This window comes from Calonectris borealis, chromosome 1, assembly GCF_964195595.1.
Source record: "Calonectris borealis chromosome 1, bCalBor7.hap1.2, whole genome shotgun sequence".
Classification (NCBI taxonomy): domain Eukaryota; kingdom Metazoa; phylum Chordata; class Aves; order Procellariiformes; family Procellariidae; genus Calonectris; species Calonectris borealis.
In genome coordinates this window covers 26,400,398-26,428,117 of record NC_134312.1, presented here as the reverse complement: position 1 = coordinate 26,428,117, position 27,720 = coordinate 26,400,398, and the positions used below count along the sequence as shown (strand labels likewise).

General features: G+C 39.7%; 1 protein-coding gene across 2 annotated transcripts in view; it reads left to right on the top strand.

The window, feature by feature from the left end:
* Nucleotides 1–27,720, top strand: part of CPED1 (cadherin like and PC-esterase domain containing 1) — a 174,099-nt gene that overhangs the window by 48,027 nt on the left and 98,352 nt on the right. For both annotated transcript variants that reach the window (XM_075146952.1, XM_075146961.1), the window contains 4 exons: nt 6,127–6,233; nt 8,119–8,194; nt 20,249–20,396; nt 21,873–22,041. In XM_075146952.1, the coding sequence (XP_075003053.1) occupies nt 6,127–6,233; nt 8,119–8,194; nt 20,249–20,396; nt 21,873–22,041 (500 nt within the window). The remainder of the gene's footprint in view (nt 1–6,126; nt 6,234–8,118; nt 8,195–20,248; nt 20,397–21,872; nt 22,042–27,720) is intronic.

Sequence of the window (27,720 nt, the reverse complement as noted above, 5' to 3'; positions counted from 1 at the left end):
TGTCCCCTCCCAACTTCTTGTGCACCCCCAGCCTCCTTGCTGGTGGGACAGCGTGAGAAACAGAAAAAAACCTGATGATGTGTAAGCACCATTCAGCAATAGCTAAAACATCCCTTTGTTCTCAACACTGTTTTAGTCACAAATCCAAAACATAGCCCCGTACAAGCTACTATGAAGAAAATTAACTCTATCCTAACCAAAAACAATACATATGGGGAAGGCATTTCCTATCACCTTAACCTTGTTTTAGAGAAAACGCATCTGAAAAAAAAATCAAAATTCTTTTGATCTTCTTCAGAGTTCAAATGTGTGGTAGGTTGAACCCAGGCAGCAACTAGGGACCCACCAGGTGCTCACTCACCACCCCCTGCAGCAGGATGCGGAAGACATTTGGAAGCAAAAAGGCAAGAAAAACTCCCAGGTTGAGATAAAGACAGTTTAAAAAGTGAAGGGGAAAAAAAGGGAAAAAAAAACCCAAGTGATACAAAGGCAATCCCTCAGCACCCCCCATCAGCAGACTGATACCTAGCCAGCCTCCAAGCAATGGCAGCTTTGGAAAGATTACACCCCAGTTTTATTTCTGAGCATGGTATCACGTGGTATGGAATATCTCTGGCCAGTTGGGGTCAGTTGTCCCGGCTGTGCCCCCTCCCAGCCGCTTGCCCACCCCAGCCTACTCGCCGGGGGTCAGAGTGAGACACAGCGAAGGTGCTGACACTGTGCAAGCACTGCTCAGCAATAGCTAAGAACATTGGTGTGTTATCAACACTGGTTTGGTCACAAATCTAAAAGACAGCACTGTGCAGGCTGCTAGGAAGAGGTTTAACTCCATCCCAGTCAGACCCAGTGCAAGGTCTTCTAAAACCCTCTTTCTTGTAACCCTCTATTGAAACCATGTTTTCCAAAACTGGGAAACAGCATTACTGATGAGATATGACCAAAACCAACCGCAACAGGAGGATTACCTCCTGTGCCTTGTATATAACACTCATAAACAGGTTTGGTTGCAATTCTTAATGTCTGCAGAGTTATGATTATAACAAAATAGTCCCTATTATTTAGAATTCCATGTGACATGGAATAAATTCAAAGTGCAATTTTAAAGGAGGGAAAGTCAGCTCTTTCAGTCCCAATAAATCTTTGCCAACAACTCAAAAGTTATTTGGGGATTTTTTTTTTGAAACAGTATTACATTTTTAATTCATACACAGTTTATGAATCTGGTCATTTTCTACAGGAGTGCTCTCTGGCCAATTGTATCTGTCCTTCTGATTTATCTGTCCATCTGATTTCTCCTTCCAAGTTATGGCACTTTGAACTTGTTTTGAATTTCCTTAGGTTGAATTTGGACCATATGTCAAAATTATTTTGAATTCTTATAATGTCTTGCAAAGTGTTTATACTTCCCCTCAACTTGGTGTCATTTGCTATTTATAAATGCATTCGCTATTCCATCCTTCAATTTGTTAATAAGAAATTTGAACAGAACTGAATGTACAGTGGGTTATGCTTTGAGGTTCTGCTCCAAAAAAAATCCACTTTGATAGCGTAGAGTTCATTTTTTCCAACAGCTGTGCACTCACCTGATAGGTATGTTATGTGGAAACAGTGTCTAAAGACTTACTAAGGTCAAACTGTTTCATCACTACTATTTCCTTTGTTCACTAAATCAGTTACTCTGTCAGAAGAAATTAGACTAGTTTTATATGATTTGTTCTTGACAAACAAATGTTGGCTGTTGCTTGTCATCTTCTTATCCTCTAATGCTTGTAAATTGATTATTTTTAGGGTGATGGTGTCAGCAAGTGCAAAATTGCAAACTGACTAGAAGTTAAAATAAAAATAAAGCTGACCAGCCTTTCCACTTCCCAGAATGAATGAAGTACAGAAAGATGAGCATAAAAGATGAAAACTGTATTTGATTTTCAAAGTTCTTTCATTTCAAAATTCAGAATGAGGACCTTAACACTGAAAAAAGAAATTTGAAGATGAGGTATTGAGATAAAACTTACTCATTTGGTTAAATCAAAGAATACTTTTCTGTTTATACACAGAAGAGATTAAAAACTCCATGGAGCTGCATGCATCTAACAGTTTTCCTGCAAAATCCAGCTTCCAATGCCATAGCTCATGGGGAGAACTTGATAATTTCAAAGGTAGGAATAAAATTACTTCATCTTAGAAATAACCTCCAGAAATTCTTGAAGTTCATCTACAAAATGTATATGCTATAAGTTTAAAACCTCATTAAATCCTATGGTTCTCATTTGGTTTCTGTTCACTTTGATCTATAGTATCAGAACACAGAAACTCTCTGCAGAACATTTTTATAGAAAAAGTTAAATGTTTTTATTGGTTTCTGCATTGCTATTTCCACTGCTGCTAAAAACATGTTTATTTTTCTCTCTGGATTGTTATCTTCTAGATTATTTTTCCACATTAACCATTTTAATTATTCCAAGTAACAAGTCAGAGTCAAAGCCAATGAAAACAGTGGTATCTTGTTGAAAATCATAATTTGTACATTATATCAATTTTCAGTTGAAACCTATTGCTCTCTGAATTGAATAGCATGTAGTTTGACTCATTCAGAATGAGCATAATTAACAGTGGTCACAGTGGATTGGAATCAAAGTATGCTGCACTATTGATTCTTGGATTAGCAACTCAGGTTGATATTGTCAGGTAAACATGAGATACACAGCTCAGGTACACAAACACTTTTTAAGATGGGACTGCAAGATGGGGCTACAAAGACTGGAGGAGAGGAAGGGGAAAGGGATGGCAAAAAAGATAGCTGAATAGAAGCACCATGCTGCCAGCATAAGCTGTATCCACATTAAGCCCAATTTACCTGCATAATAAGATGTAATTCTGCAGGTGAACATTCCTTGTGTAGGCAAGGCCTTAATTAACAGGCTGAACTAAAAAACTTTGTTTTGAAAAGGTGCTCAGAGAGGGGATGGACATACAATTGCATATTCTCATCTTAAGGTACCACTTTTCTCCTTGCCCAAACATAAAGTAATACAAAGCAGTAGAGACTATCTCCATGAGGAGGGATTTCATAGTGTTTAACTGATCTACTGCTCCTGCACGCTGAGGTCCACTAGTTTGCTGAATAAAGCAAACAAGATTTCTGTAACTGTAGACAAAGCCCTTTATGTGGAAAAAGCTTCATGAAATTGCTAGTAGTTAAATTGTTAGATATGAAGTATCCATTTCAGCCTTCCACTTCAAATGTCCTGTCAAAGCCCCTTTCTGATATGAAGTCTACAGGAAACCAGCAAAACAGTGTGTACATTGAAGATGGAATAATAGAGACATTATTAATACTTCTTCATTGAACATCTCTAAAAAAATTTTGAAATATGAGTTTTTCCATGCAAATGACCTGTGTTATTACTGTCATTTTTGTTCTTCCTTTCTCTTTTGTTGTAGGCTGTTTTAGCTCACACGTTGTATTTCGCTTTACTTTAGAAATAATTTCTATGAAAGGGATCTTCTTCTGTGTTAAAATACAGTGCCTGACAGCTTGGGATCCTTTGCCTGGGCCATTTGGTGTTACTGGAATATTAATAACACTAGCACTTTTTCGCTGAGATATAATTTTATAATTATTACATTTGCAGAAGGGAGACAGACTCATGGTCTCATGATCATAGATGTTCATTTTCCACAAAAGGTTAAGCTATGAGAGGAATGACATGGGCGATTTCTAGGCTATATCTATTCACAGAAGAGTCTGCTCCAAAACAAAATAACCGTTGTAACACATGCCTCTCTCATTTTTGTTTTCCAAGAATATTTTTTCACGTGTAGTTGATTAGGAGTCTATTGATACTTTTAAATAGAAGTCAGACTGCTCTGTCAGCCTGAATCTGAGAGACAGCACTAGGTGTACGCTGTTTTTCTAATAGGAAGTCTCCTGTTTTCTATAAATAGACATGTTTCAGTTCTGATTGTTCTGTACTGAAATAACTGGCTAGATGTCTAATTACTCCAAATAGAAAACACAAATAATGGCAGGCATTCAACCCCTCCTGAAAAATTGTTCCTAGCAGTTAACTGTTCTACTTCCTGGGCGCTGGCTCAGAAACACGCTAGGTCTGAGGGCCCTTTTTCCTTTCCTTTTCTTCTCTTCGGTACATTCATATTGATCACTCTGCTGTGTCCTAAAGGCAAATGATACACAGTGCAGCGTACCCTTTGGAGTCAGGGATCAAATTCATCCCCGGCCAGGATGTGTAACAATAAACAAGGGAAGGAAATGAACTGCTTCTGAGAAATGGAGTGCCCTCCAGCTCCCTTTCAGTCTGCACACAGCTAGGCATTGTGCTTTATATGTAATTATAATGATTTATGCAAAGGTGTTTACTAGTCAAAGGCATAACATCTTGCTTATCTGATAATTACATAGCTGGTGAGGTCATCGAGTAGGTTGTTAACGCTGTCAATCTTTTGCATGAAAATGAAGTATTTGCTTGTACGTTTCTTTAATGTTTCATTTGTTGGCTGCCTGTGCCATTTTTATCTACCTGCAGTTTTTTGTTTGTTTCTTTCACAAAGGAGCATGTAGTGAATCTGTCTTGCCTAAATTTCACATGCCTTAATTATTTTTATACCATAATACTGGTTCTCATATTGTGAAATTGAAGAATTCTTTACAGTAATGGATGCAGCGTAACTGAAAATTCATCTCTTCAGCTTTGTCACACTGCTTATAAACATAAAAAAAATGATAGTTACTTTCATAGTCCTGGACCCATTCTGCACAATCAGTTCATTACTGTACTTAATGTAAATTGAGTGTTAAATCTCCTTAAGTGAAATCTTCACCCTGCTTGGCATTTGCGATTGTGATTGGGATAGGAAAAAATGACATTTTGGAGAGGGAAATCAGCCAAAAGAAATATCTCTGTGGGCCGTCAGTGGGACCAAATTTAGGGAGTAATCTAATAAAATTAGGCAGGTATCACAGATGGATAGTGCAAAATGGAATAAAATGCATGTAGTCTTCTCAACCTTCAGAAAAAGAACCAATGAACCAGTCACTGAAATAGCTGTCCTGCAGAGAGCTTTGACCTAATGCTATACCCTGCCTTGGATGCTGTACAGCTTCTCTGGCTGCCCTTTCTGTTTGGAAGTTCTTTATTTCTAATTGTCATCCTGTCACTGAAATGGTTTATCCTTTATTGAACATATTCATGGTGTCCCCAACAGATGTAGTGATTCTGTTAATCTTTTGAGGGATGCCACTATCTCTAACTAGTCCAGATTACGAAGGCTGTATATGGAAGAAAACAAATAACCACTTGAGGGAGCTGGCCAAGCTCATTTGAAGCTACATTGACATTTCTATACCACATCACGCTGCGATATGGGCAAACTCCAAGACCTATTTGTATCCTCTAATCCATAATGGTGTTTTAATTGGTACAATTTAGTTTTGTTTTTTCTTCAAGCAGCCATCTGTGACTCCAGTGTCACTTGTTTCCTGATAATAGAACCCCATGGTCTCACAGGTCAGCTTTGCCCCAGAAAGGAAGCATCAGAACTAGCTCAGAAGCTAGCTACTTGCTCAGTGCAACTTAATTCCCACTTGTACACCAGTTCTAGATGTTGGCAATCCACTGTCTAATATTTAGGAAGCCGCTACACCAAAATTCAGGCTAGAAATTCCTGCTGTTTGCAATAGCATGACCGGTATTACTTCCTGTAAAATTTACTTCCCAATAGTGAAAGACCTCAGAAGATCACACTGCATAGAGTGGATGTGTGTTATAAGTGTGCATGTTGAGGAGTTCAGAAAAAAGAACAAATTAAAGTAGCACCATGTTATTGAACTGTTTGATTTCTGAACGCTAAACAGGTCAGACACCAGGGCACTAGACATCAGTAGGGAGGTATAACAGGAGGTGCCAACTGTGAAATACCTAAATATAGTTCCAAAACTTGAACTGTGGTAGTGAATATGTCTTTTTCCCTTCTGACACCTGTAGCTGTTCATGTACTTAACACTTCAACAGTTTACTATTCCTCAGGATTTGGCTCTAAGTATTTTTTGTTCAAATAGGAATTGCATGATATTTTCTTTCTCAATATGCTTCTTTTCTTTCCTGATAGGTCATATGAGCCCTTGGGATCTTTTGATCTGCTTATCTTCCAGAAGAAATGATGGTACCGGCTGCATTCAAATAGAAGACTTGCATCATCTAGAGTTATTCCAGAAGGTATGAGATTATTGTGTTATCCTTTGTGGGAATGAGAGGACAGGGCGAGTCCAAATTTTCAGCACTCACTCATAAAAAGAAAAGTATCTGGTGTTTATTTTATAGTGCAGCAGCATGGTTTAACAGCAATAAAAAAGTTTTTTCAAGTTCCCTATCTACTGAGAAATACTTGTCAGATACCAACATTTCATTCTTCTTTATATCACACACGGTGATCAAAAGCAATTTCTCATTTGGACATAGTATGTTATTTTGGATGTAAGTATTTCAGTGTTAATACTGAAAATTGTTACAACTGAATGTCAAGTTTTCCTTTTCTCTTCTTTAGCTTGAACTTTTGCATTCTTGGCCACCCTCAACCAGTGTGCCAGGCAGCAAAAGCATCTACAGAAGTCAAGGGAAATTTCAACAATCTACTCCATTGGAAAGAGAGAATTTAGAAATGAGGAGAAACAACTAGCCAATGCATGCAATATTTCAGAATAATAGCATAAGCAGAAGAGAAAGCTGGACTAATTTAGGCTTCACATCTTATATCAGTATTGAGTTTCACCTAATGTAATTGCTCCTTTGTAAACATAATTTAGGCACCTCTCCAAACAGTGACAGTGATCCTACAATTGATAATGTGTGAACTGGACCGGTGTCCTCCTCCAGGGCCTTCATGGGAGTTCCTTGCTCTGGCACTGCAATCTGCTTACTCACAGTCCAAAGCATCAGTGGTGCCAATATTTCTTGGTATTTTCAGGATTGTTTTTTTTTTCAGTTGAGTATGTTGTGGGCACAGTTTAGTTTACTTAGATATGCAAATGTCTAAATAAGCACCTGACGGGTTGGTGAAAATATGTGAGTGATTTAAACTGAGGGCTTGCTTTGAAAAAATGTGACCGAACTGTGGGTAAAGCTTGGCTTGTATTTCAAGTACAATGGCACAGATAATAATGGCAAGACCCAAAAGTATAGACTCTGAACTGGGGGACTGGGAGAAATAGGGCTTCTTTTAAAAGGTATTTAGTTCAGGTATGAACTTGATGAGGATGCAAAAAAACACTGCATGTCCACAGAAGTCAGAGCTAGGAGCTGGGGTTCCCTGGGACGGGATGCCTTATCTAAGTGTATCCAAAGTGAAATTTTTATAGCAGCTCCAGCTTGCTGGAAATATACGTGCTTTGGATTCATAAAACATCCCAAGCTTCTGCAAACTGCTTTTTGCTCATTCTACCCATATTATCATATCTGAGCCTCTAATACTGTGCAATATAATAATCCTTACAGCACTCTGCAATGTCCAGAAGTTTCACATGTGAATAACTGAGACATAAGGTGATCAAAGGAATTGTCCAAGTTCCCTCAGGAAGTCTGCAGCACAGCAAGGACTTAAACCAGATGGCCCGTGTCTCCGGATAACTTTAAATATTGGACTAACATTATTTGCTGCTGGCATGTCCATACCACGGTGCAACACAGTTCTTTGTTGCAGAGTCTGGATGTGGTTTAGCTGCGTTAGCTTACCACTGTTCCCAAGCACAGCAATTCAAGAGGCATAGGCTGTTTCCATGCAGTGAGAGACAGTGATTGATAACTGGCAGAGAACAGAGAAGTTGCAGAAACTGAAAAGGGAGCAGGGAAGGAGTGAAAACTCAGCAGCCAGGAGGAGAGCTGTAAGTCTAAACTTTTGTTTTGTGATGGCCATGAAGGAAGAGCCCATACTTTAACTTCATTATCCCATGTTGCAGGAATGGCAAAGTTGTAATTCGCTATTGACACTGACAGGAGTTTTGCACATGAGGTGTCTCTGATAAATTAAACACAAACCCATTGAAGGCTCCAGGAAAAAGAGCATTTTTCTTAATGAAATCATTAAAGCTTCTCTTTTTACATACAGGTAAACCTACTTCCAGAAATCCAGCATTTCCTTTGCAGAAAAGAGGGATTATGCCAGATAACAAAAGCCTTTTCAGGTAACCTAATTTCTTCAAAGCTGCATATGTGATGATGGTCTTTTAATAGTTGTCAAAGGAAGTCTCTGAAATGAAACTGTCAGGCTTACAATTCCTTTTTATTTTTAGTCATGAATGCATAGGGGGAAAAAATGAAAATAATCTATTTAAGATACCACTTAAATACAAATTACAGTTATGCAGTATCTTTTCAGGTAAAGATATTGCATTGTTTAGCCATTGCATACTGTAGAAATAATTTGGCTATAAGTGTCTTATTTTTGGACTGTTTTGTGTTAATACAGTGTATTGGTGTTTACACTTCAAAGCCCAGGGTTCAGTGTAATATGTTTGTTCAGCTTTACAAAAATGTTGTGGCATGGAGAAGGAGTAGGAGTCAGAGTTTGGTTCCCATCCAGACATAGTTTACTGATAAAAAGCCTTTGTGTATTAAGATCATCAACCAGAAAAGTTTAAAGGTTATGGGCCAGTTGCCAGAGAATTCTAATTTACTATGGGTGAAATTCAGCTTTGAATAGAAACTAGAAAAAACTGTTGTGCACCATATTAAGTCTATTTGAACTACAGAGGGACACATTCTGATCTCAGTTACACCACTAAATAGCCAACATCAATGCTATTTTGGATTTATGATCTACCCTATATAAACTTTCCTTATAAGAAATCTTGTCCTTTTTTTTTTGTAATCCAGTAACAACCAACACACCACATTTATTCCATTAGTATTTAGCCTTGTTTACAGACAAATGTACGAGATTGATCAGTCTGATCTCTCCTCTCCTCTCCTCTCCTCTCCTCTCCTCTCCTCTCCTCTCCTGTCCTGTCCTGTCCTCTCCTCTCCTCTCCTCTCCTCGCCTCTCCTCTCCTCTCCTCTCCCTTCCCTTCCCTTCCTTTCTCTTCTCTTTCTCTTCTCTTTCTTTTCACGTTTTATATATATGCTATATTTAGCACATAAGGAAAAGATTCATTACATCTCATTTAACCATTTAGAAGTCAGGTATCTTCTGCACCAGTATTCTAGTCTTCCCCTTAACCCAGTGGAGCGAGGGGGGCACCTTCAAACTACTTCATTTTATCCTAAACTATGTGTTTAAAATAGGTGTGTTGAATTACCCTTTGCAGGTACTTACTGCCCAACTACCTCTCACCACTGACTGTAAATGGAGCCTAGACAAATAGCTTAGATTAAATAACTGACACTTGGATGCTTGACTAAAGTTGAGGTTAGGTGGTTCCTAACCTAAGCATACCATATTTTCCCTTTTAATTTTTTTACTGTTTCATCTAAAGATTGACCAATATCTAAAACTTATGTGAAGTGTTTCCCTTAAAGAACTGTATGTTGAGGGTCAGTTTAAATTGGACATTTCCATTTTCCTGGTGCAGTAAATTGTCAAAACTGATGATAAGGAACATGCAGTATAAGAAACATCTATCCAGGTCCCATGAGAGTCTTTTATCTTGAAGTCATATTACACCAGGTAAGTGATATATTCTGTTTTGGCTGAGTTTTAAGTGTGTCTTCAGTGATGCCTAGTGCCTTGGTTCCCTTGCAGTGGAAAGTGAATTAGAAAGTATTCTGATATAGTACCAGTTTCAGGCAAACATGAGCAGATTTCTAAAAATTTCACGGGCTTCAGGAATTGGTAGTTCCTACTCATGTTGTAACAGACTGCCTTTAAAAAACATTGGTTTGCCCTGCTACTTGGAGAAAGGCCAATTGCAGTGGTTTTATTATTTTGCTACCACAAAACCACAAACACAAGAGGCACTCACCACACACAGAACTTTCCCCTTAAAATATGCACATTTTCACTGGTGTCCATAAACTGTGGTACAAGCCACTTTGTGTATGCGGTCTGTTAGGCTCTTCAGTGTTTTCTTGTCTTTAGGGAAGGGCCATTTGTAAACATCTTATTCCATACTTATATTATTAGTGCTTTCCTGGCAAAGAGAAAAGTCCTTCTGACTGGTACCGAAATCCCATTGAAATCAAGGTAGTATGTGTGCTTAGCAGCAGGGGTCTGAGTCCTACCCACCCAGGAATGGAGGATTATTCTAGCAGTCTGCTGAAGGACTGTCAGACAGAAAAAGGCCCACCCCTCACCTTTCAGTTACCAGTAAAAAAGATTTTGAACCTAAATTATCTGCAGTGTTTTGAAGCAAAAAAAAAAAAAAAAAAAAAAATCCATCTCTTAAATCTAGGTGTCTCCACATCAGCATGTGGTCTAGGGGCTGAGGTAGCTGTCTCAACACAAAGGTCTCATACCACTTGAGATGCCACGGAGAGTCCAGGACGCCCAGTAGGATGGGCAGATTCGGCACAGAACCTATGTCTTTTTGGTCCAGCAGCTGGAGGCTCAGAGGGATATCCTATGGTGTCTAGATGGCAAGATGTCTATGTTGGATACCTGAATTTAACACTTGGTATCTAAGCTCCGAAAATTAACACAAGTACAGTGTAGAGTGAGCAAGCCGAAAAGAGCATTTATTATGCATTATTATGCATTTCAGCATAATTTAGGGTTAGCTGAATTGCTCCACGCTGACTGAATAGACTACTCTGACGACCACTGACAGGAATAGGAACTTAGACTGTGACACACAGGGGACATCTTTGTATAGACCAGATCTCAAAGTGTCTCAATCCAGAAATGAATCCCATTAAGTATCACTGGATATGTGACATCTAATTTACTATGAGTGAAATTCACCCATAGAAGGTGAAATTAGAATCAGAAGGGTAAATCATTTGATTTGAGGTTAAGAGGACAAAAAGACATAAGTTAAAGCAAACTTCTAGAGCCAAGATTTCAGATACTCTCCTCCCCTCCCATTCATCTGATAAAGCCATCTCTTTCCACTTCTCTCTTTTGCTTGCGTCCTCCAACAGACCTTTCTTTACAACAACAGCAAAGTTGCCAAATACTAGGATTTGTTTGAGCCTCAATTTTAAAATTATTCTGGGAAAGAACAGTTTTCATCAGTATTTCCTCCACAGAAGAGTTTGTTTCCTTTCAAATCAGTCATGTTCTTTCACTCTTGTGTGTTTCAGTCAACAGAGCTTCTCTGCAATTCCTGTTGAAGAGGATCAGTTGGTTTGTTATTACTGTGTTTGTCATTTAGTCAGCCCTCCAAGGAGCCAAGCAATTTCCTGTAAAAGTGAAAACACAAAGTTGCTACTTTAAGAATTATGTGATCTGATTAAAGACACACTAAGTCGTAGAAAGAAATATCAGGCAGCAAGGCTGAGAGGATGGGATTGCTGGATTTACTGTGGGTATGACAGTGTTGGTATTGATAAGAAGTGAGTACAAGGGTAAAGATTAATTTTTTTAAAAAGTTATTGTTGTGCAACTCTTAAGCTGCTAGGTTTTGTATTTAAGAGAGCATGCATCTTCTCATACACTGTTGTATCAATAAAGGAAAGCAAATGAGTTGTAGAAAATATCAGGTCAGTGCTTGCTTCTTTGCTTTGTCTCTTTAATGGAAAATCGTTTTGTCAGTCTGAAAATTCAGATTGGTTCTATCTGTATGGGGGGGGAAATTATGCACATACCAGTGATGACTGCTTTTTTAGGAGACAGGAGAAAAGCTGGGAAGAGAAAATAAGTTAGGAAAAGCAGACTGGAAGAAGAGTTTAGAAGAGCAAAAAGGTAAAAAAATACATGATGTGTGTGGACAAATTGTATTGAGTAAGAGAAGGAGTTGCTGGAGGATGAGCACATGTGGCAGTGGGTTTGTGATGACGCATGAGAATGGTAATGGATCTTAAAATTCAACATGGAAGACACTCATAAGTGCTTGCTGCTCAGTCTAAGATTAATTTCACTCCTGCTTTTGCAGGGCATTTGGCCCAGTTTTTAATCAGGTGCCTGATGTCTGCTCACTATATGGGACTTGGGCCATGAGGAGGTTCTGGTATGGCTGCTGAATGACTAAGGAAGGCTCCTGGCATTTATTGCTCAGGTCAGCAAAAGCTGCAGCTGTTGCAGTGATCTGTGAATGAAATCTTCCTGCAAACAACCCAAACCTAGAAGCTCTCTGAGGTTGGAGAAGGACTGGCAAAGGGATTTCAGGTGTTCATCTTGGTATCCCACCACGGGTGGACTGAGAACTGGGCTTGGCTGCCTCCTGGAATTACTCTTACCTGAGAGATAGAGAGGACTAAGGTCCACAATGTGAGCAGAATTGCCCAGCCTCAGTTTAGGGCACAGGAAAGACATCCTGATGTATGCACAACAAATTCGCTCTTTGACAGGTTTTGCCTGGGAAAGTAGTGGAAATACTTATAGCATTGGCTCCCTAATTTTCCTGTTCCCTAAGCAATCCAGACTAGTCTGTCTTTCCACTTAAGCATTTGTCTTGCTTCATCACTTCCAGGGCCCAGCCTGTGCCACATCGCTGTTTTCTCTGCCCATCCAGATCACGGATTCTTTTTAAAGTGATACTTTTGCTGTACACCTTCCTTCTGCGTTTCTTTTTATTAGTGTCACTAGTGCAGAGACTTTATGAGTATCTACCAGCCTTGTGTGCTCACTTGGTCACCTGCAGGGCTGGCCAACAGAGTTAATCACACAGAAGGTCTTGGGATAGGCATGACCCTAATGAAATTGGGTGGGAGGGAGAGCCAAGATAGTCCAACTGTGTGACTGTGCCTCTCCCCCTGCCTAGCAAATCTGCCCTGCCTGTCCCCTGCGTCCCTGGGTTACTCCCGAGTCAGCGGGAAGGGTGATGAGGTAAGGGGAGGAAGGAAGGCCCAATGGGGCCACTTATGTAAGAGAGAAATTATAGATTAAATTTATTTTCGGTTTTAATAATTCAACCTCTCTGTGACAGGCATGTGTTTCCTTATAGGGGGATGCATTGCTTTTGCCAGCTGGCCTTTATAAATGTCTGCACACCAGTTGTGATCAGTTTTGTGCCTATTGCCTTTCTGCTACTGAAGTCGCTAAGAGCCTCAAGAACGGCCAATAAAATCAGCATTTGATTCTTATGAGTTAATTTGATTATAGACTATGTGGGGCAGGATTTTCTTTGTTTTACAAGAGGGTCAGATCTCAGCTAGGACAAAAATGTACTTGTGTAATAACAACAAATATGAGGAGACTGAAAAGAAATAAAGCAGCTAAATGAATTTAATTACTTGGCCTATACTATTCTATATTCTACCCTGTTACTAGTACAGAACTCTAGCTGTGGCTCTAACCACGTAACAATCAGCCAGCATTTTCAGTGAGTTGCTTTTTCCAGAGTTTTATAGCTTATTTGTATTTTAAGTTCTAGTATGAAGGGTGCACGCAGCAGAAGCAGCCCTTCTGGAAAATATTGGGAAAAAAAACCCCATCTTTTAACTGTGAGGGTGCTTTAGGAATGAAGAAGCAAACACTGTATTTAACAAATATTGTTTTCCACGCACCTGCCAAAACAGAGAGGCAAAAACCATGGTAAATGATTAATCTAAACTGAAGCTGTATTTGCTGATGTTTTTAAAAGGGAAAATAAACAACACATACATTTCAAAATTATGCACTATCATCATTTTGTCTTTCTAACTCTGAAACTTCACAGTTGTTTTTTAGCATGAATTTCAGTGCATTCCAACCCACAGTTTAAATTTCTTTCCCTCTAGATCTGCTTTACTACAAACTTTTCTTTAATACTAAACACATTTTAGATAGTTTAAATTTCTAGAAATGACTAATAGTTTTAAATTTCTCCATTTTAAATATTCAGGGTGGGTTGCTTTGAGATTAACTGTATTACAGGGGGAGGGATCACTGCATTTTTTGAGTATGGAAACCTTTTAAGGGCAGCTAGATAAATAGTTGGTAGTGGGTGGGATATGGAACCTGCAGCAATGTGCACATCGCAAATGAAGCTTATAATACGTGTCAAAACCATCACAAGAGTGTTAAGTATCAAGCAAGAAATCATATTCCTGTTAAATCAATGGAAATTTTGCCAGGACTTCACTGGGGGCCAGGATTGCCCCTAGTCTTCCCAGCTCCCTTCAAATACTCAGCATCTGCTTTCAGTTTCACAGCCACCCTTTTCTAAATGCATAGGTTATAAAACTTGAGTGTTAAAGGTTCTCTCTCTTTCTTTAGCAACCTCAAGGCATAATGTGTAAGCCATAGGAGAGTACTAATGTTTTTTTCAGAGTCTTTTCATCCTATAGGTCAAATGGATAACAGGAGGCAATTAAATGGAATAGGTCTGCTTTCTGTGACAAGCCTGCAATGACCTCAAGGCATGTAGCAGCAGCAGTTCAATTGAAATCATCCATCCTCCAAAATCAACACTGAAAAACGAAAAAAAATGCACTTTTAATGCTCATTACTTCCATGGTTATGCAGCTTAGAGCAGGTTACTATACATGACTGTATACTAGGATAGTAAGCTTTATTTTGACCAAAATCTCCTAGTTCTGGAGTCGCTTGGAAGTCTGCCTAAGACTCTATGAAAGCTTTTTAAGCATCTTCTGATGTGAAGCAATCTTTGCAGCTGTTTAACACACCTTTCCAACCTACAAAGGCTGGAAAATTGCCCAGCTGTAAATACCAGAAGAGGACCAGGTTGTAGCAATGCAGTTTGCCCAGTCTGTTTCAGAAATAAGCTCTTTGTGCTCCAGCATGCCACACCAGTCAGGCAGATGGATGACCCCAGCACAGGATGCAATATGAAGTTCTTCTAACTCACTGAGCTTCCCTGTCAGAGAGCAAGCCTGCAAGGCAGGCAGAGAGGACCTGTTATCAGTCCTTCCCGAATATTGTGCTGCAGAAACTGCTGAGAAATGATATGAGGTGTCTGTCATTGTCCTTTTTTCCTTTGTGAGAGAGTTCAGGCTCCTGCTAGAGACAGACCACCACTATGAAAATCTAGGAAGAAGTTCAGAAGTCTTTTATGCAGATGGAAAGTCTCCTGTATACTTTCAGGATTAATGTACTTTCATATTCTAAAGTGATGTTTTTCCTGCTAAAAAGAAAAGCAATTGGATGAAGACTCTGCAAGTACAAATGTGCTGAGCTTACAATGTCCTTTGTGAAGGAAGTGTTGGGCTCAGGACAAAGCACAGCACCTTAGTTGCGTTTCATCCCATCTCTAGCCTTGTGCTTCATTAAACAACCAGGAGCTCCCAAGGTGACTCAATCGCTCTTGAAATGTTTCTAACAGATCTGACAGTTGATGGGCACTTTAGAAACAAAATGACCTTTTTCTCACAGACAACAGTCTTAATCGTTCCTTGCTCCATGTTTGAAGTGTGTAAAATATAGCCTATTTGATCTTGAACAAAGTAAAAAACAATTAACAAAATCATATTGTAACCCTCTTTATAACAACAAAGGACAATATAAACGGAAGGATAAAGAAGAGGACACATTCTCATTCATCTTCTGTTTCCTTTTCTTTCAGTTGAGTGTTACTCGCTTAATTCAACCAGTAGGGTAATGCTGAATTCATTACCTTTGCAGATCACCAGATGTTCATGTTAACCTAAGCGTTCCATTTACCACCAGTCCATGTGGCTGCAGCCATGTCAACACTGACCTGGCTCTGCTCCAGGAAGTCTTAATTTGTCCAAATGTACTTCTAGCTATCGGTAAACCTTTTGCTCAGCCACACGTTGTAACTCTTAAATCAGCTATTCTTTATTGCATATGGGTTGAATCTCATGTTACACTTCAGAACTCTAAGCCAAAGACAAGTAAGTAACTTGGGAGCCGGATATGGGGGGAGAGGGAGCAAGAAGTCACAGTTGTGTAAAATACTTGGAAGGCCTCATTAGATGTCAGTGTAGCTGCTGCATTAGATATCAGTTGTTGCTGTCAACTGATCTGTTGGACTCTGTGGTACTTTGAGAGATTGCAGTTGACAGAACAATATCTACCACCAGTTCATGTGACAAAGAGGTGCTTAGTTTTTTTGATCTAGAGGTGTTGACTTGCTTTGGTGGATCTTATACCTCCTTTTCACATGTGCTCCCCAGCTGTTCCTATGTCTCAGATCTATGTTTTACCCGTTGCTGTGGTTAGAGACTAATTTGTGAATTCAGCTGAGAACTTGTAGTGGCTTCCTTACCCATCAAAATGGCATCGTGGAGAACACCCTAGGCAGCGATAAAGTGGTGCTGTTTGTCGGTGTTTTCAATGCTACCATTTCAGAGATGTCAGCATAAGAAACCTTCTTCGAGCCAGAATTTCGAGGAGGTGAAGTATTTTTTTTAGGTGAAAGCAGATATCCAGCCTTAGGTTCTTTGCTGTACACTGGATCATCTCAAATGGCAGCAAAAGGTACTTCAGGCAAAGCCTGAAGCTGCTCCTCAGGAAAACCATCAGTTTGTGTAGACTTTCAATTACTGCAAAGCCATTCTAAAAGGGAAAATATTCTTTTATGGTTTACGACTTTTTTTTTCTATTGAACTTTAGAGTCTGCTACAAAAATTACTGATATTAAGACCTGGATTTTTGAAAGAGGGGACGTAATCTGGACATGACACTAGGATGCTGGGACTCTTTCTAACTTGGTTTCCCAAGCTGCCTGACACATATCAACTGCTGAGCCTGCCTCACCTCTTCTATTATAAAATGTTGATGTTATTTACGTACTTCAAAAGGACTGGTTAATTAACAACAGCTTGTAGAGTGATTTCAAGATGGAAAAACATGGCAATTACTGCAAACAGTAAAGGCACTGCAGGCTAATTTTCATTGATGATAATGTTGATTAACAAATTTACAGCTCTAATAAACACTGTTACTGCTTTTGAGTGCAAGAGCAGGTGAAGAGTTGCCATGAGAACTGATGCAGCTGAGTGTGCTGCAGTTCAGTGCTACTGATGTCTCTTTATTATTATGATAATTGTATTCATTGATTACTAGGAGTAGATTTACCAAAGTGAGGGACTGTCACTCCCCCATTAACTCTGCCTGATGGTGTACATGCTGTGTGTCATCTCAAAGGAGCGAGCACCTTGTGACAGTCTCACTCCCCTTTCTCCTTCTTCCAGGCATCTTGTGATGGGCTCTCTCCTAGGTGGATGCTAACATAAACCAACAGAGGTGTGTAAGGCACCATACATACAGGGTGCTCTGTAGCATGAGGAATAATTTATGAGCATTGCCCCTTTTTTGTTCTCGGTGCTAATCACCAACACCCTGAATTTGTTTAACCTTCTCTTCTTAAAGAGATGGTAGGTTTCCTTTTTTTATGTTGAGGCATTTTGCAATCACTTAGGGCAATACTAAGGAGCTTCTACCCAGTAGTCTGGGAATTTCAGGACACCTCTTTTTCATCTGTACCTACCCATTTTTTTTGTTATATCCAGCTCTAATAAACAGTCCATTGGATAGTGAGAAATGAATTAATGTCAAAGTAATCTTTTCTATTTCCCTAAACCAACTAAAACTCTCATTTAAGAGGGGTAGATATAGGTACAAACCTCATCTCATTCTTTTCAAACTCTGCCTTGTGAGTTAATACCGTATTGGTTACTTGTTGCTTTAGTAACACAATTAAAACCATATTTTAAAAAGGAAAAGACACTCTCTACTTTCTCTTGAGTAACAAGTTGAACAGCCCTTCTCTGCTGCCCTGTTCTTATTTTCAGTGAAATATTGGCTTTCTTTTAAATAAGAAAATTATGTTTTGTGCATTTCCCTTTTTCAACATTATGGTCATTTTAACTAAAGCAGTTGATGAAAAATGTGCACCTTTAATGTAATTTGGCTTTCAGATGATCAGCAGAGAAGAGGAGGGCTGTCATTTTTGTCCTTTGCTTGCTTCTGTTAACGTTGTCACGTAGCTATGGCCTAATGTAAAAGGTGTATATGTTATAGGGAGTTAGGTCTGGAAGCAGAGTTCTGCCTCCTTTCAGCTGTGTGCCGTAGCCATCAAGGTAGGACAACCTGTCTCCCTCTCTTGTGTGCCCCCCTAGGCAGCATTGGCAAGGGGGTAGCTCGGGTTGCTGCCATGGGCTTCATTGGGTTTTGTGTGACTTTGATCCTACTCATGGTCAACAGATCAGTGTCTTGCTGTTTGAAGATCTACGCCATGAGATTTGAACTCCAGAGCCTGACGATGGTGGGCTGTTCCTGATGGATATGCTACAGTACCAAGATACAGGGGAACAGGGCTTGGCTCCATAACTCCATAGATAGTTGCAACAGCAGAGGGCTGTGTCTTGCCTTTTTACCAATGTAAGGATAAATCAGAAAAAGATCTCTGAAGTCAGCTGTGCACTGTGGAGGACCTTTATGTGTTTTAATAATCCTGGTTTTGTCTGAACACCAAAGCTGTATGATCAAACTTTACACTCTGGGAATTATTTGCAGCTGCAAGTAAGTAGCTTAGTTTTCTTGCATAGTCAGTGAAAAAACAGATCCTTTCAGAGAGCAGTGCAGAACCAGTATTTCTCTTAGTGCTCCAAGGACTGGTCTCTCTCTCTCTCTCCATTGCCTAAAGACAAAGCCTAAGAATACTATTTTGCTAATATAGGCACTTTGGTTAGGTAACTACAACTGCATAGGAGTTGTTGCAGTGGGACCGTTGCAAATCGCCGTGGTGAAATGCCATTGTCTCTTTACAGGGTGGAAATTGCCATAGCGAAATGCCATTGTGTCCTTACAGGGTGGATATGGAAAAAATAGCATTTGATTTATGCTCCCTGTGCATATCAGAAGCAAGTCTGCTAAGTAAATACTTAATGGGAGTTTACTGGCTTACTCCTGTTATCACTGCACAGCCAGGTAGGCAGAGAGTTGTCTGTTTTGTCTCTGTACCATCAGCAAACAGGTAGTCACTTACAAAGTCCAAATCAGCTGTAATGCATAACACAATACAAAGATGCCATGAGAGTGTAATCTGATCATGAGGTGCTATATTAATATGGGCCTGTTTTTGATTAGTAAAGCCTTTAATCCTGTTAAATGGTGCATGTAAGGCAAAGGACCAGATTAATTTTAGATCCCAGTTGAGCTTGGAAGGCTGAACTGAGCTGATCTGATGAACAGCCTATAAACATAGACAATCACAATGTCATTTTAACAGGATCTGTATGAAAATGAATAGTCCTTTTCCTTGAATGGCTGCTCACAGCTCATTGCCAGAAATACAACTTCAGTTTTATTTTTCATTTCATGCACCAAAGTGGAGAATGCATGCATTAAAAGAGAAGCTATACAAATAAATTCATAACATTAGCACGAAGCAGTATGTCATTAAAAAGGTAAGTAATAAGGTTTGGGAATAATGTGAACAGCTTGACTTTTCTCTGACTATTACTTAAGACCTTAAAATATGAGGTGTGTTAGAGTTAATGAAAACCACCCTACATGAAATAATGACATAACATAAGGGCTCTGCGCATTTTTATCAGCACAGTAAAAGCAGAAAATACATACCACCCGTTGACTGATCTCACATCACAATATTTTGATTACTATTAATAGTCACATGCCTCATTAATCTTGAGGACTCTGGTACATCAGTCCTGCTCCCACTGCGTTCGGTGGCAGAACTAAGCCTCCCATAGATTTCAGTAACTACAAAATGTAGCCTTAAACAATGAACGTAGAAACAAGGATATGTGGTTATTTACTGAGCTGTCTGTGTGATTACAGTGGCAAAGTGCTTTGGTCCTTAGTTAAATAAATTTCTTATCCCCATTAATTGTTATCCCCATAAATTAATTAGGGCTATGCGAGAAACAAAGTTTTGGTATTCTATATTTAGAAATAAAGGATTTCTGTTTAGAAGAAGAGGGAAGGGGATGCTTTTTGTATCCAGCACTCATGCACTCCCCTATAAAGTGGGACTTGCAGCTAAGCCTCTGAGCTTGCAGCTGGAAGGGGGTGCCTGGTGGGTGTAAAGCTTTCTGCTACCAGATCCAAAAAGGCTTATAGTCTCAGCATTTGTTATTTTACTTTTTTGGCTGATGCCGGTAGCTCCTCTCTACCTATTTTGTTTTACACATTTTATCCTTAACAGCAGGAGTCGACCACTGCTTTCAATGCTCTGCTGACTTTCTTTCTCATCCCCTTGGTACTTTTTCAGACCTGCAGCTCCCAGTCGTCACCCCAGAGTGCTCTGGCCAGTCTGGGCCGTCAAGGGCCAGCGCCACAAGCAACATGTCCCCGGGCAGCGAAAGCACTGACAAGACACGTCCGCGGTACTGGTGGAAGCAGAGCACAAACGCACAGCTGTAAGCTAATGATACCCCACACTCCGAAACTGCGAGTGCTTCATCGGGCTTTTAGTTGGGAGTCAGGGATGCAGAATGTAGCAAGAGAGGAGACCGCAGCAGGTGGAGCACTTGGATGTATTGCATCTCTTATACTTGCATAATGTTTGTTTCTGTACTAACCAAGCTTGAACGTTTTGTGTGTGAACAGCTAAGTCTTTATGTTGAAGGCATTGAAACACCTAGACAGATAAATACAGACCCAGAGACACCCCTGAATGTTTAGTTCTCATAGCGGCTGAGCTATTTCCTGCTCCCATCCCTGCCTTGCCCCTACTACAGACACACATATGCAGTCCTTTGCACAGAGACCCTCCCTTAAGTGAACAACTAAGAAATGTTTGAGAACTGGCTGTCCAAGTGCTGTTTCCTATGTTACAGTATCTCACACATTTTATGCTTTGAGGCCCTACCATTCTGCAGAGGGGAGAAAAAGGTCTCTTTATTATAGATATTATTAGACTTCCTTAACAGATAGCAAAATTGAGGTCTGGAAAGGCCACATATTGCCAAAGATTACACAGAAATGGGAGGAGAGCCCGGTGTCTTTTACCACTGATCAGTCTTAGAGACCCATAATTTGTATAGTCATCTTCTCACTGCATTTGCTATGAAGTAGATTGATACTCAGAGATATTAACAGACAGAATAATAACCATATTTGTGAATATGCCCAAGTATAGCTCAGATTTCCCCAAGTAATAAGCTTTTAAATAGCAGATTTTTTCCTTGGGTTTGTTTTTTTCTGTCCTATTTCTATGGCTGATTCTTTTCGTGTGGACTATAGGAGCTGTAGGCCAGTATCTAGATAGCCATGTCACTTCCTAGACAAAGTTAGCTTGCATAATTATTTTATGATTAGCGGATTTATTACAGGTTATTTCTACATGTCATAGTCACTCATAATATTTGGAATCATAGTTCATGCCTTTCATTAGGGAAAGCATGCAGTACCACATGTTTGTGTCCCTATATTACATTGAAGAAAGTGCCAACAATAGTGCAGTCTTTCCCTACTTTGTTATTTTCTGAATTCACTACAAATCAGTGTTAAATTTGGGTACTTCAGCTATGCACTTCTGTTATTTAAGCTGCTTGGATTTCTTTAATGTTTTACCTTCACTCTGAATGTCCTGGGTTTGCAACTGTTACAACATGCCCAGAAAGCATTTACCCATATGTACTCTCAAACGTAACTCCCTCCTAACATAGCTACTTTCTATGTATGGAAATCCAGATTTTAAAATACTGAAAGCCATAAAAAGACTTGATATAAAGCTTTGTTCCAGCCTGCTTGGTTTCATTGACTGTGTTGTTTAACTCGGGGGGAAAAAAGGCTAATTTCCTATTTCCACTAATTTCACTATTTCACTATCGCTCATTTTCCTCATTTGCAAAAGCACTTCATTAATCCTATGTATTCTTATTACTTTCCAGGAATCAGGTATCAGCTTCACCAGACCACAAGGACATCCTTAAAGCTCAAGACTTTTCTGTCATCATCAAAGCATACGTGCTTGTGACATCCTTAACACCTCTGCGGGCATTCATTCATTCAACCGCCACTGTCTGGCATCCACCCAAGAAGAAGCACTTTTCCGTGAAGGTAAAACATTTAATTTCCTAATTTTTCCCTCTTTCAGGCAAAGTACAGAGACAGAAAACCAGATAATATCTTCCTTCTCTTTTACCCCTTCTTTATCTGCAGTCTCCAGCCAACACGTGAATATTCTCCTGATGTACAGCTTTCATTTCTCAGAATGAGTGGGGTTTGATTCATGAAGGAGGGAAGAGTTGCCCTGTGTAGTGGGGGTTATGAAGCGCCCTGGGATTTGCTGTCTTCAGAGCCCATTTTTATTGGTGACATTTGACAGCAATTTCAAGGTTTTCTCTAAAGCACAGCAGTGGGGGTGCTGTCATGCAGTAACGTCTTTTGCCTGGATATTGACAGTGTTGCAAAAAAAGAAAGTAAATATTTAAAATGCTTTGTTTAGATTTCTTTTTTAGGTGCAGTAAAACAGAATGGAGGAGGGTCAGGGCACTTCTAAATAAGGGGAAGGAAGTATACCATGAAGTGGGTGGGCCTCCCATGGTGTCTAGGTTTTATGAAGAAGGATGTTTCACATGTGCCTTGATTGGATTAACTCTGGACATCTCCAAGTGCCTGGAGAGACCCCTCTCTCTCCATGTCTAGTTTGCTCAGCAGTCCTATGGATTTCCAAACATGCCTTCCCATTCCTTTGTTCTTTCAGCAAGGAACTGTCCTTGCACATGGCAGCTCTTCGTGAAGGAACTACAGTTCTGTGGCTGCTCCTTTCCTTTTGAAGAAATAAGGTCACAAAGTAGCAGTGATTTCTTGAGGTCACATAGATCAGCTCCTGCAGCAGCCACCTGAGGTTGGGTGCACTTTGCCCATGTAGCCCTCTTGGGTTAGGAGCAGGTCTTGGCTTTGGATCAGTCTGAGTGTTGTGGTGTCACTGTCAGGACTCTTGATGATGCCAGCCATTTGGCATGTTCTGCAACTTTAGCTCTCAAAGTGCCCAGTCTAAGCTCATTATCTAATTCTAGTTATTGGAGAAATAGACACCTCTAGAGAACAAATCATCCCACCCAATTTAGACACTAATTTTGGAATAAGATAAGTTTCCTGCTAAAAGTGTCTGCTTCCTTCCATGGGCTATGACATTCTTAGGGAACGCACCAAATTCTAGATTGCCAAAATTAGGTGAGATGAACCTACTTCTCTTCCTTTCCCCTCTCAGAAGCTATGGAAGCCCACGGAGATATATTATTTTGCCATCTATGTTCCTCTATTTACATTTAGGAAGACTAATGGTCACTCACTTTCAAACCTTGGGGTTCAGTTTTGGTTTATGTTTATTAAAATAGCACAATGTCCAGCAGTATCACTAGTGCAGCTGAAGTAGGGACTACTTTGAAGGCTAGTAGTCATTAGTAATTGTGATATGGCTCTGTAAAATAATTCCCACTGAGGGAAGTCTGCTGAATAGGGTGCCAGCCACCATTTACAGAGTACTTTGGCAGCTGAAGAAGCAATAAAAATGATAGATAGAAGCAGCAGCACATCTACAGTAGTTCCAATCTGGTTACTGCTGCTGTAGTGTTACATCTTCCACAGCTTTAGGCAGACTTGTCAAAATGGCAAGAAATAAACAAAAAATAGGCACCACAGAAAGCACATTTATGGTGATGTATAGATTGAAATGCAAATTAACAAAATGATGGAGAGTGAGGTGTATAAAACTGTCTCTAAGCATAAACAGTGTGCCCTATAAAGAACCTGGGAGGAGTCAGGGAGTCTCCAGAAGTGAGACACTGGGAATTCACAGAGTGGCCAGAGAGCACTACTGGGAGAATCACAGAGAGGCTTCTGTGCTTGGTGCAGAGGCATCAGGCAGAAGGTCATCAGTCAGAAAACAGTACTTGGGAGAAGGTTTGAATTCCATCATTGATATCCTTTGGGATGAGATTGCAAGTTTCTCATAAACATCACGGAGCTGTCATTTGTTGCCAGTGGGACATACAATGCCAGCAGAATGATCTGCTCTCCCAAAGTAGCCAGTGGAGCTACACATATTTGTACCAGCCAAGGAACCTGGTCCAGAAAGCTCCTAAGCTTTCAGTTTTTGCCAACTCTATTGTGTAGGAAGGAAAATTGGTTTTTACATTGTGAAGTTCCAGTAGTCAATATTGACAGAAAGGACCTCTAAGACCTGTTCTGCTGATTCACAGAATACCCATCGGTGTCACTGGGGACTGAACATGCCTATAGAGGAGACTTTGGTCTGGAAAAATTTGCTGGTGTTTGACGTGTTTTTCCCCAAGACCAGCTGACTGAATTTTTTTTTAAATGAACAGATGAGAATAATTTTAATCCGCTGCATTGCCGTCATAGATGTGCTGCTTTCAGCAATGCTGCACAATAATTTAGAGACCTCCTCAGTGTATATAGGCCTCTGGTCAGCAAATTTTTTCATACCAGTAAAATTAAACTATTATTGATGAGAAATTGATCCACAATTGTTGTTAACTTGTTTACAACATTACTTAACATTACATGTTAACTTTAAAATTTGATCCCCTATGTACAACAACCCTTTATGGTTGCTAGAAGTAACCAGAATGTGGTATATATAGAGGAGAGATTTTAAAACAGGCTGGAGATGGGGTACCAGATGATATGAAATGATTAAGAGAAACTATGTAAAGAAAAACCAGAAGTTTAATGAATTAAATAATACTGCATTCCCCACTGCTTCTTTGTTAGTAAACTATTATAAATGATTTTTACAACTCAGATTTAGTAATCGTAATCATAGTGACAAGGCTTCAGAATGACTCCTTGAATAGGCATTGGCCAAATGGCAGTTCAGGAAGAGTTCAAGTGTGTTTTGCTCACCAGCTGCCAGGTTTTCTCTGGATTATACATATTTTAGTATCTCAGTTCAGAAAACAAAGGAAGCTAAATCCTGCGCTGGCATGAGGATTTTGTGTGTAGTCAAGGAGTGGCAAAAGTGCGACTCTACATTTGGGCCCTGGTTGGGAAGATGCAGGAAATGCAGGGGAGAGAATGGCTTTCTGCCACACAAATATTTTGATATGAGACTTGCGTAATAGCCTTATTTCCTTGAGCAAATTTGGAAACCCCTTATTTAGACCATCTGTGCTTTCAAAAATTAATAATAAAATAGAAGCTTTCTATTTTGCATGTGGTACCAATTAAGGGATGGGTCTCTGTCAATGTATGCAATAATTCCCTTCATGTTAATCGACATTATGCATGTGTATTGAGCAGAAGGCTGGCCCCTGAATAATTTTCTGTTTTATAGAAGCTGGTGTGCAAAACAGTCATTTATGATTAATTATCTCAAGGTTTAACACACCATGAAGTGCTTCCTTTGCCCTGCCATTAACCTTTCCCAACCCGGTCCCAGTTCTTAACAAAGGGATGCACTTTTGTAGACTTTAGTGGTGCCACATCCTGCATCACCTGGGAAGGGTCTTCTGTGCTGTCGGCAGCTTTGCATGGCCCCGGCTCTGGCTCACCGTCCCTTCGCTCATCCAAAATAGACAGTCAGGTGTCTCTTGGATTTGAATTTCTTGACTGGTGGACTTGCATAACCCTCGATACCCTCAGCTGAAACTATGCTCTTAAGTGATTTTCCAGTTGTGCAGTGAAGTAAACATAATTTATTGAAGCAGTTTGCTGTTAAGCTTGCTGTGGTATAAGTCACTATAAAAATCTCTGAAATTCTCTGTCTGTGCGTTAAGCATTTGGAAACTTGAGTAAAGAGAAATATTTTTTATACTTAACATATATGCAAATAAAACTGGACCCTCACCTACCCAGGAAATACATCTTTTAATATGACATGGAGGTCTGGCTTAGGGCCGAACAGTGTGAAAATTAGGTTGCAGTATTGCCCTCAAGTGGCCAGTTTTGATACTACTTCAAGTAATATACACATGAAATAGAATACAAACATACATGCAGATAAAGAGAAAATGCTTAGAAACAGCAGAAAGGCTCAGAATTTTTTCCCTTTGTTTTGTTTTTGAACTCCATATTCTTGCCCTGTCACTTAGCAGGAGCAAATACAAAAGAAAATGACCATCAACTCTTAATCAATTAGATTGCAGGGTTATTTGGCAATAGAATTAAATTTGTTCATTAGGTTCTGTAAGAACTTAGCATATGCATTTCACTGTTCTTGCAAGTAGCCTGTGTAGAGAATCAAATGCTCCAATGCTCCCCTTCCTGGGAGACTGAGCATAACGTAAATGCCATCTCTGTTTTCCGTCCTCATAGTATCCAGAGCCCTACCATTTCTCTTTTCACTGATATAAGAACGAAAGTCTGTCTAGACTGGGGGAGATCAAAGACATGCTTAGTCTGACATTCTGTTTCTGGCAACAACCAGACAAGAAAACATCATGACACTGTGTAACAGGACAAGCTCAAAGTGATACTCGTCCTTAGGCAGACTATAGCTATTTCGGGTAATCTACAAGGTAAGAAACAGAAAATTGGAAGCGGAATATATATCTTTATGTTTAATAAGCTCCAGTGGACTTTTATGTCATGCAATTCTCTACTAGATTTTTTAATCCATTAGTGGTTTTGGTATTCCCAACATCTTGCGGCAATGAGACTCTACAGATTACTTATGTGTTGCCTGAGAAAAAATATTTGTTTGCTTTAAAACTTCTACCTGATTACTTAATTTCATATCCCTAATTCTTGTCTTAAGAGAAAGAATGATTAATCCTTCCTTTCCTTCCTTCTTTACCTTCTCCATGCCTGTGCAAATCTGTCATGCAGTGCACAAATAAAGTTAAAATTCTTCCTGAAGTTCTTTTCTGCTCTCTCATTACGAACGTCCCAGTTTAGCTAGTAAGAGCTCTAGACTGATTATTCTTTATGACACGTGGATATGTCATAAATAAGTCTTTACACTGTTATCCAGGCCCTTAACTCTCTGCTTTTCTCCTGGACCACAGATCCTCTCTCTCTGGCTGTTCAATCCAGGCAGCTCTGTAAGCACGCCCCTCTGTGGCTCCCAATTTCCCCAGACCTACCTCCCGTTATCCTGATTATTCTTCTCATCTTTCCTTTTTTGCTTTCCAGCTTCCCTTAGTCAAGCTGATCTACTTTTGCTTCTCACAGAGAGCTGGGAAATGCTATTAGTAAATCACCTTTACTTTTCCACTAAGAAGTCGATGCTGGGTTGGGAAACCTTTCTTAGTTCAGTCTCAGTCAAAGGACCTTATTTAGTGGTTGCTGAAGCTAGTGAGCAGCTTTTTGTCTTTGGACTTAGTCTTAAGAGCAAGGAACTTTAGAGGAAACCTTTCTCAGATGGCCTTTTCTGCCCCATGTAAATAGTTATAAAAGTGTTAAGGGACAAGAGTTTTCTTTGTCCTGAGCTATTAAATAACATCTCTTTCAAAAATCTTATGTAAAGAAAAAAATACATGTAAGTGGGAAATTTAGTGTATAAAATAGCTGAATAATACCATGGCTTCCCCCTTCATCAAGTGCCATGTTAGAACTGCAGAGAAATGGCACATCGTAACAATACATCAGGGGTGGAATAAACAGACCTACCTAAAGCTAACACTATAAACTTATGACAAATTACTGCACTGTTTTCTCTGTGATGTATTCTGGAACTATTGGTTTGAATATGGGTACATTTTTCTCCCACTACATGTCTTACGACTTTTTCTATATACTGTGATCAGTGGAGAGATTTGCCTGTGCTAG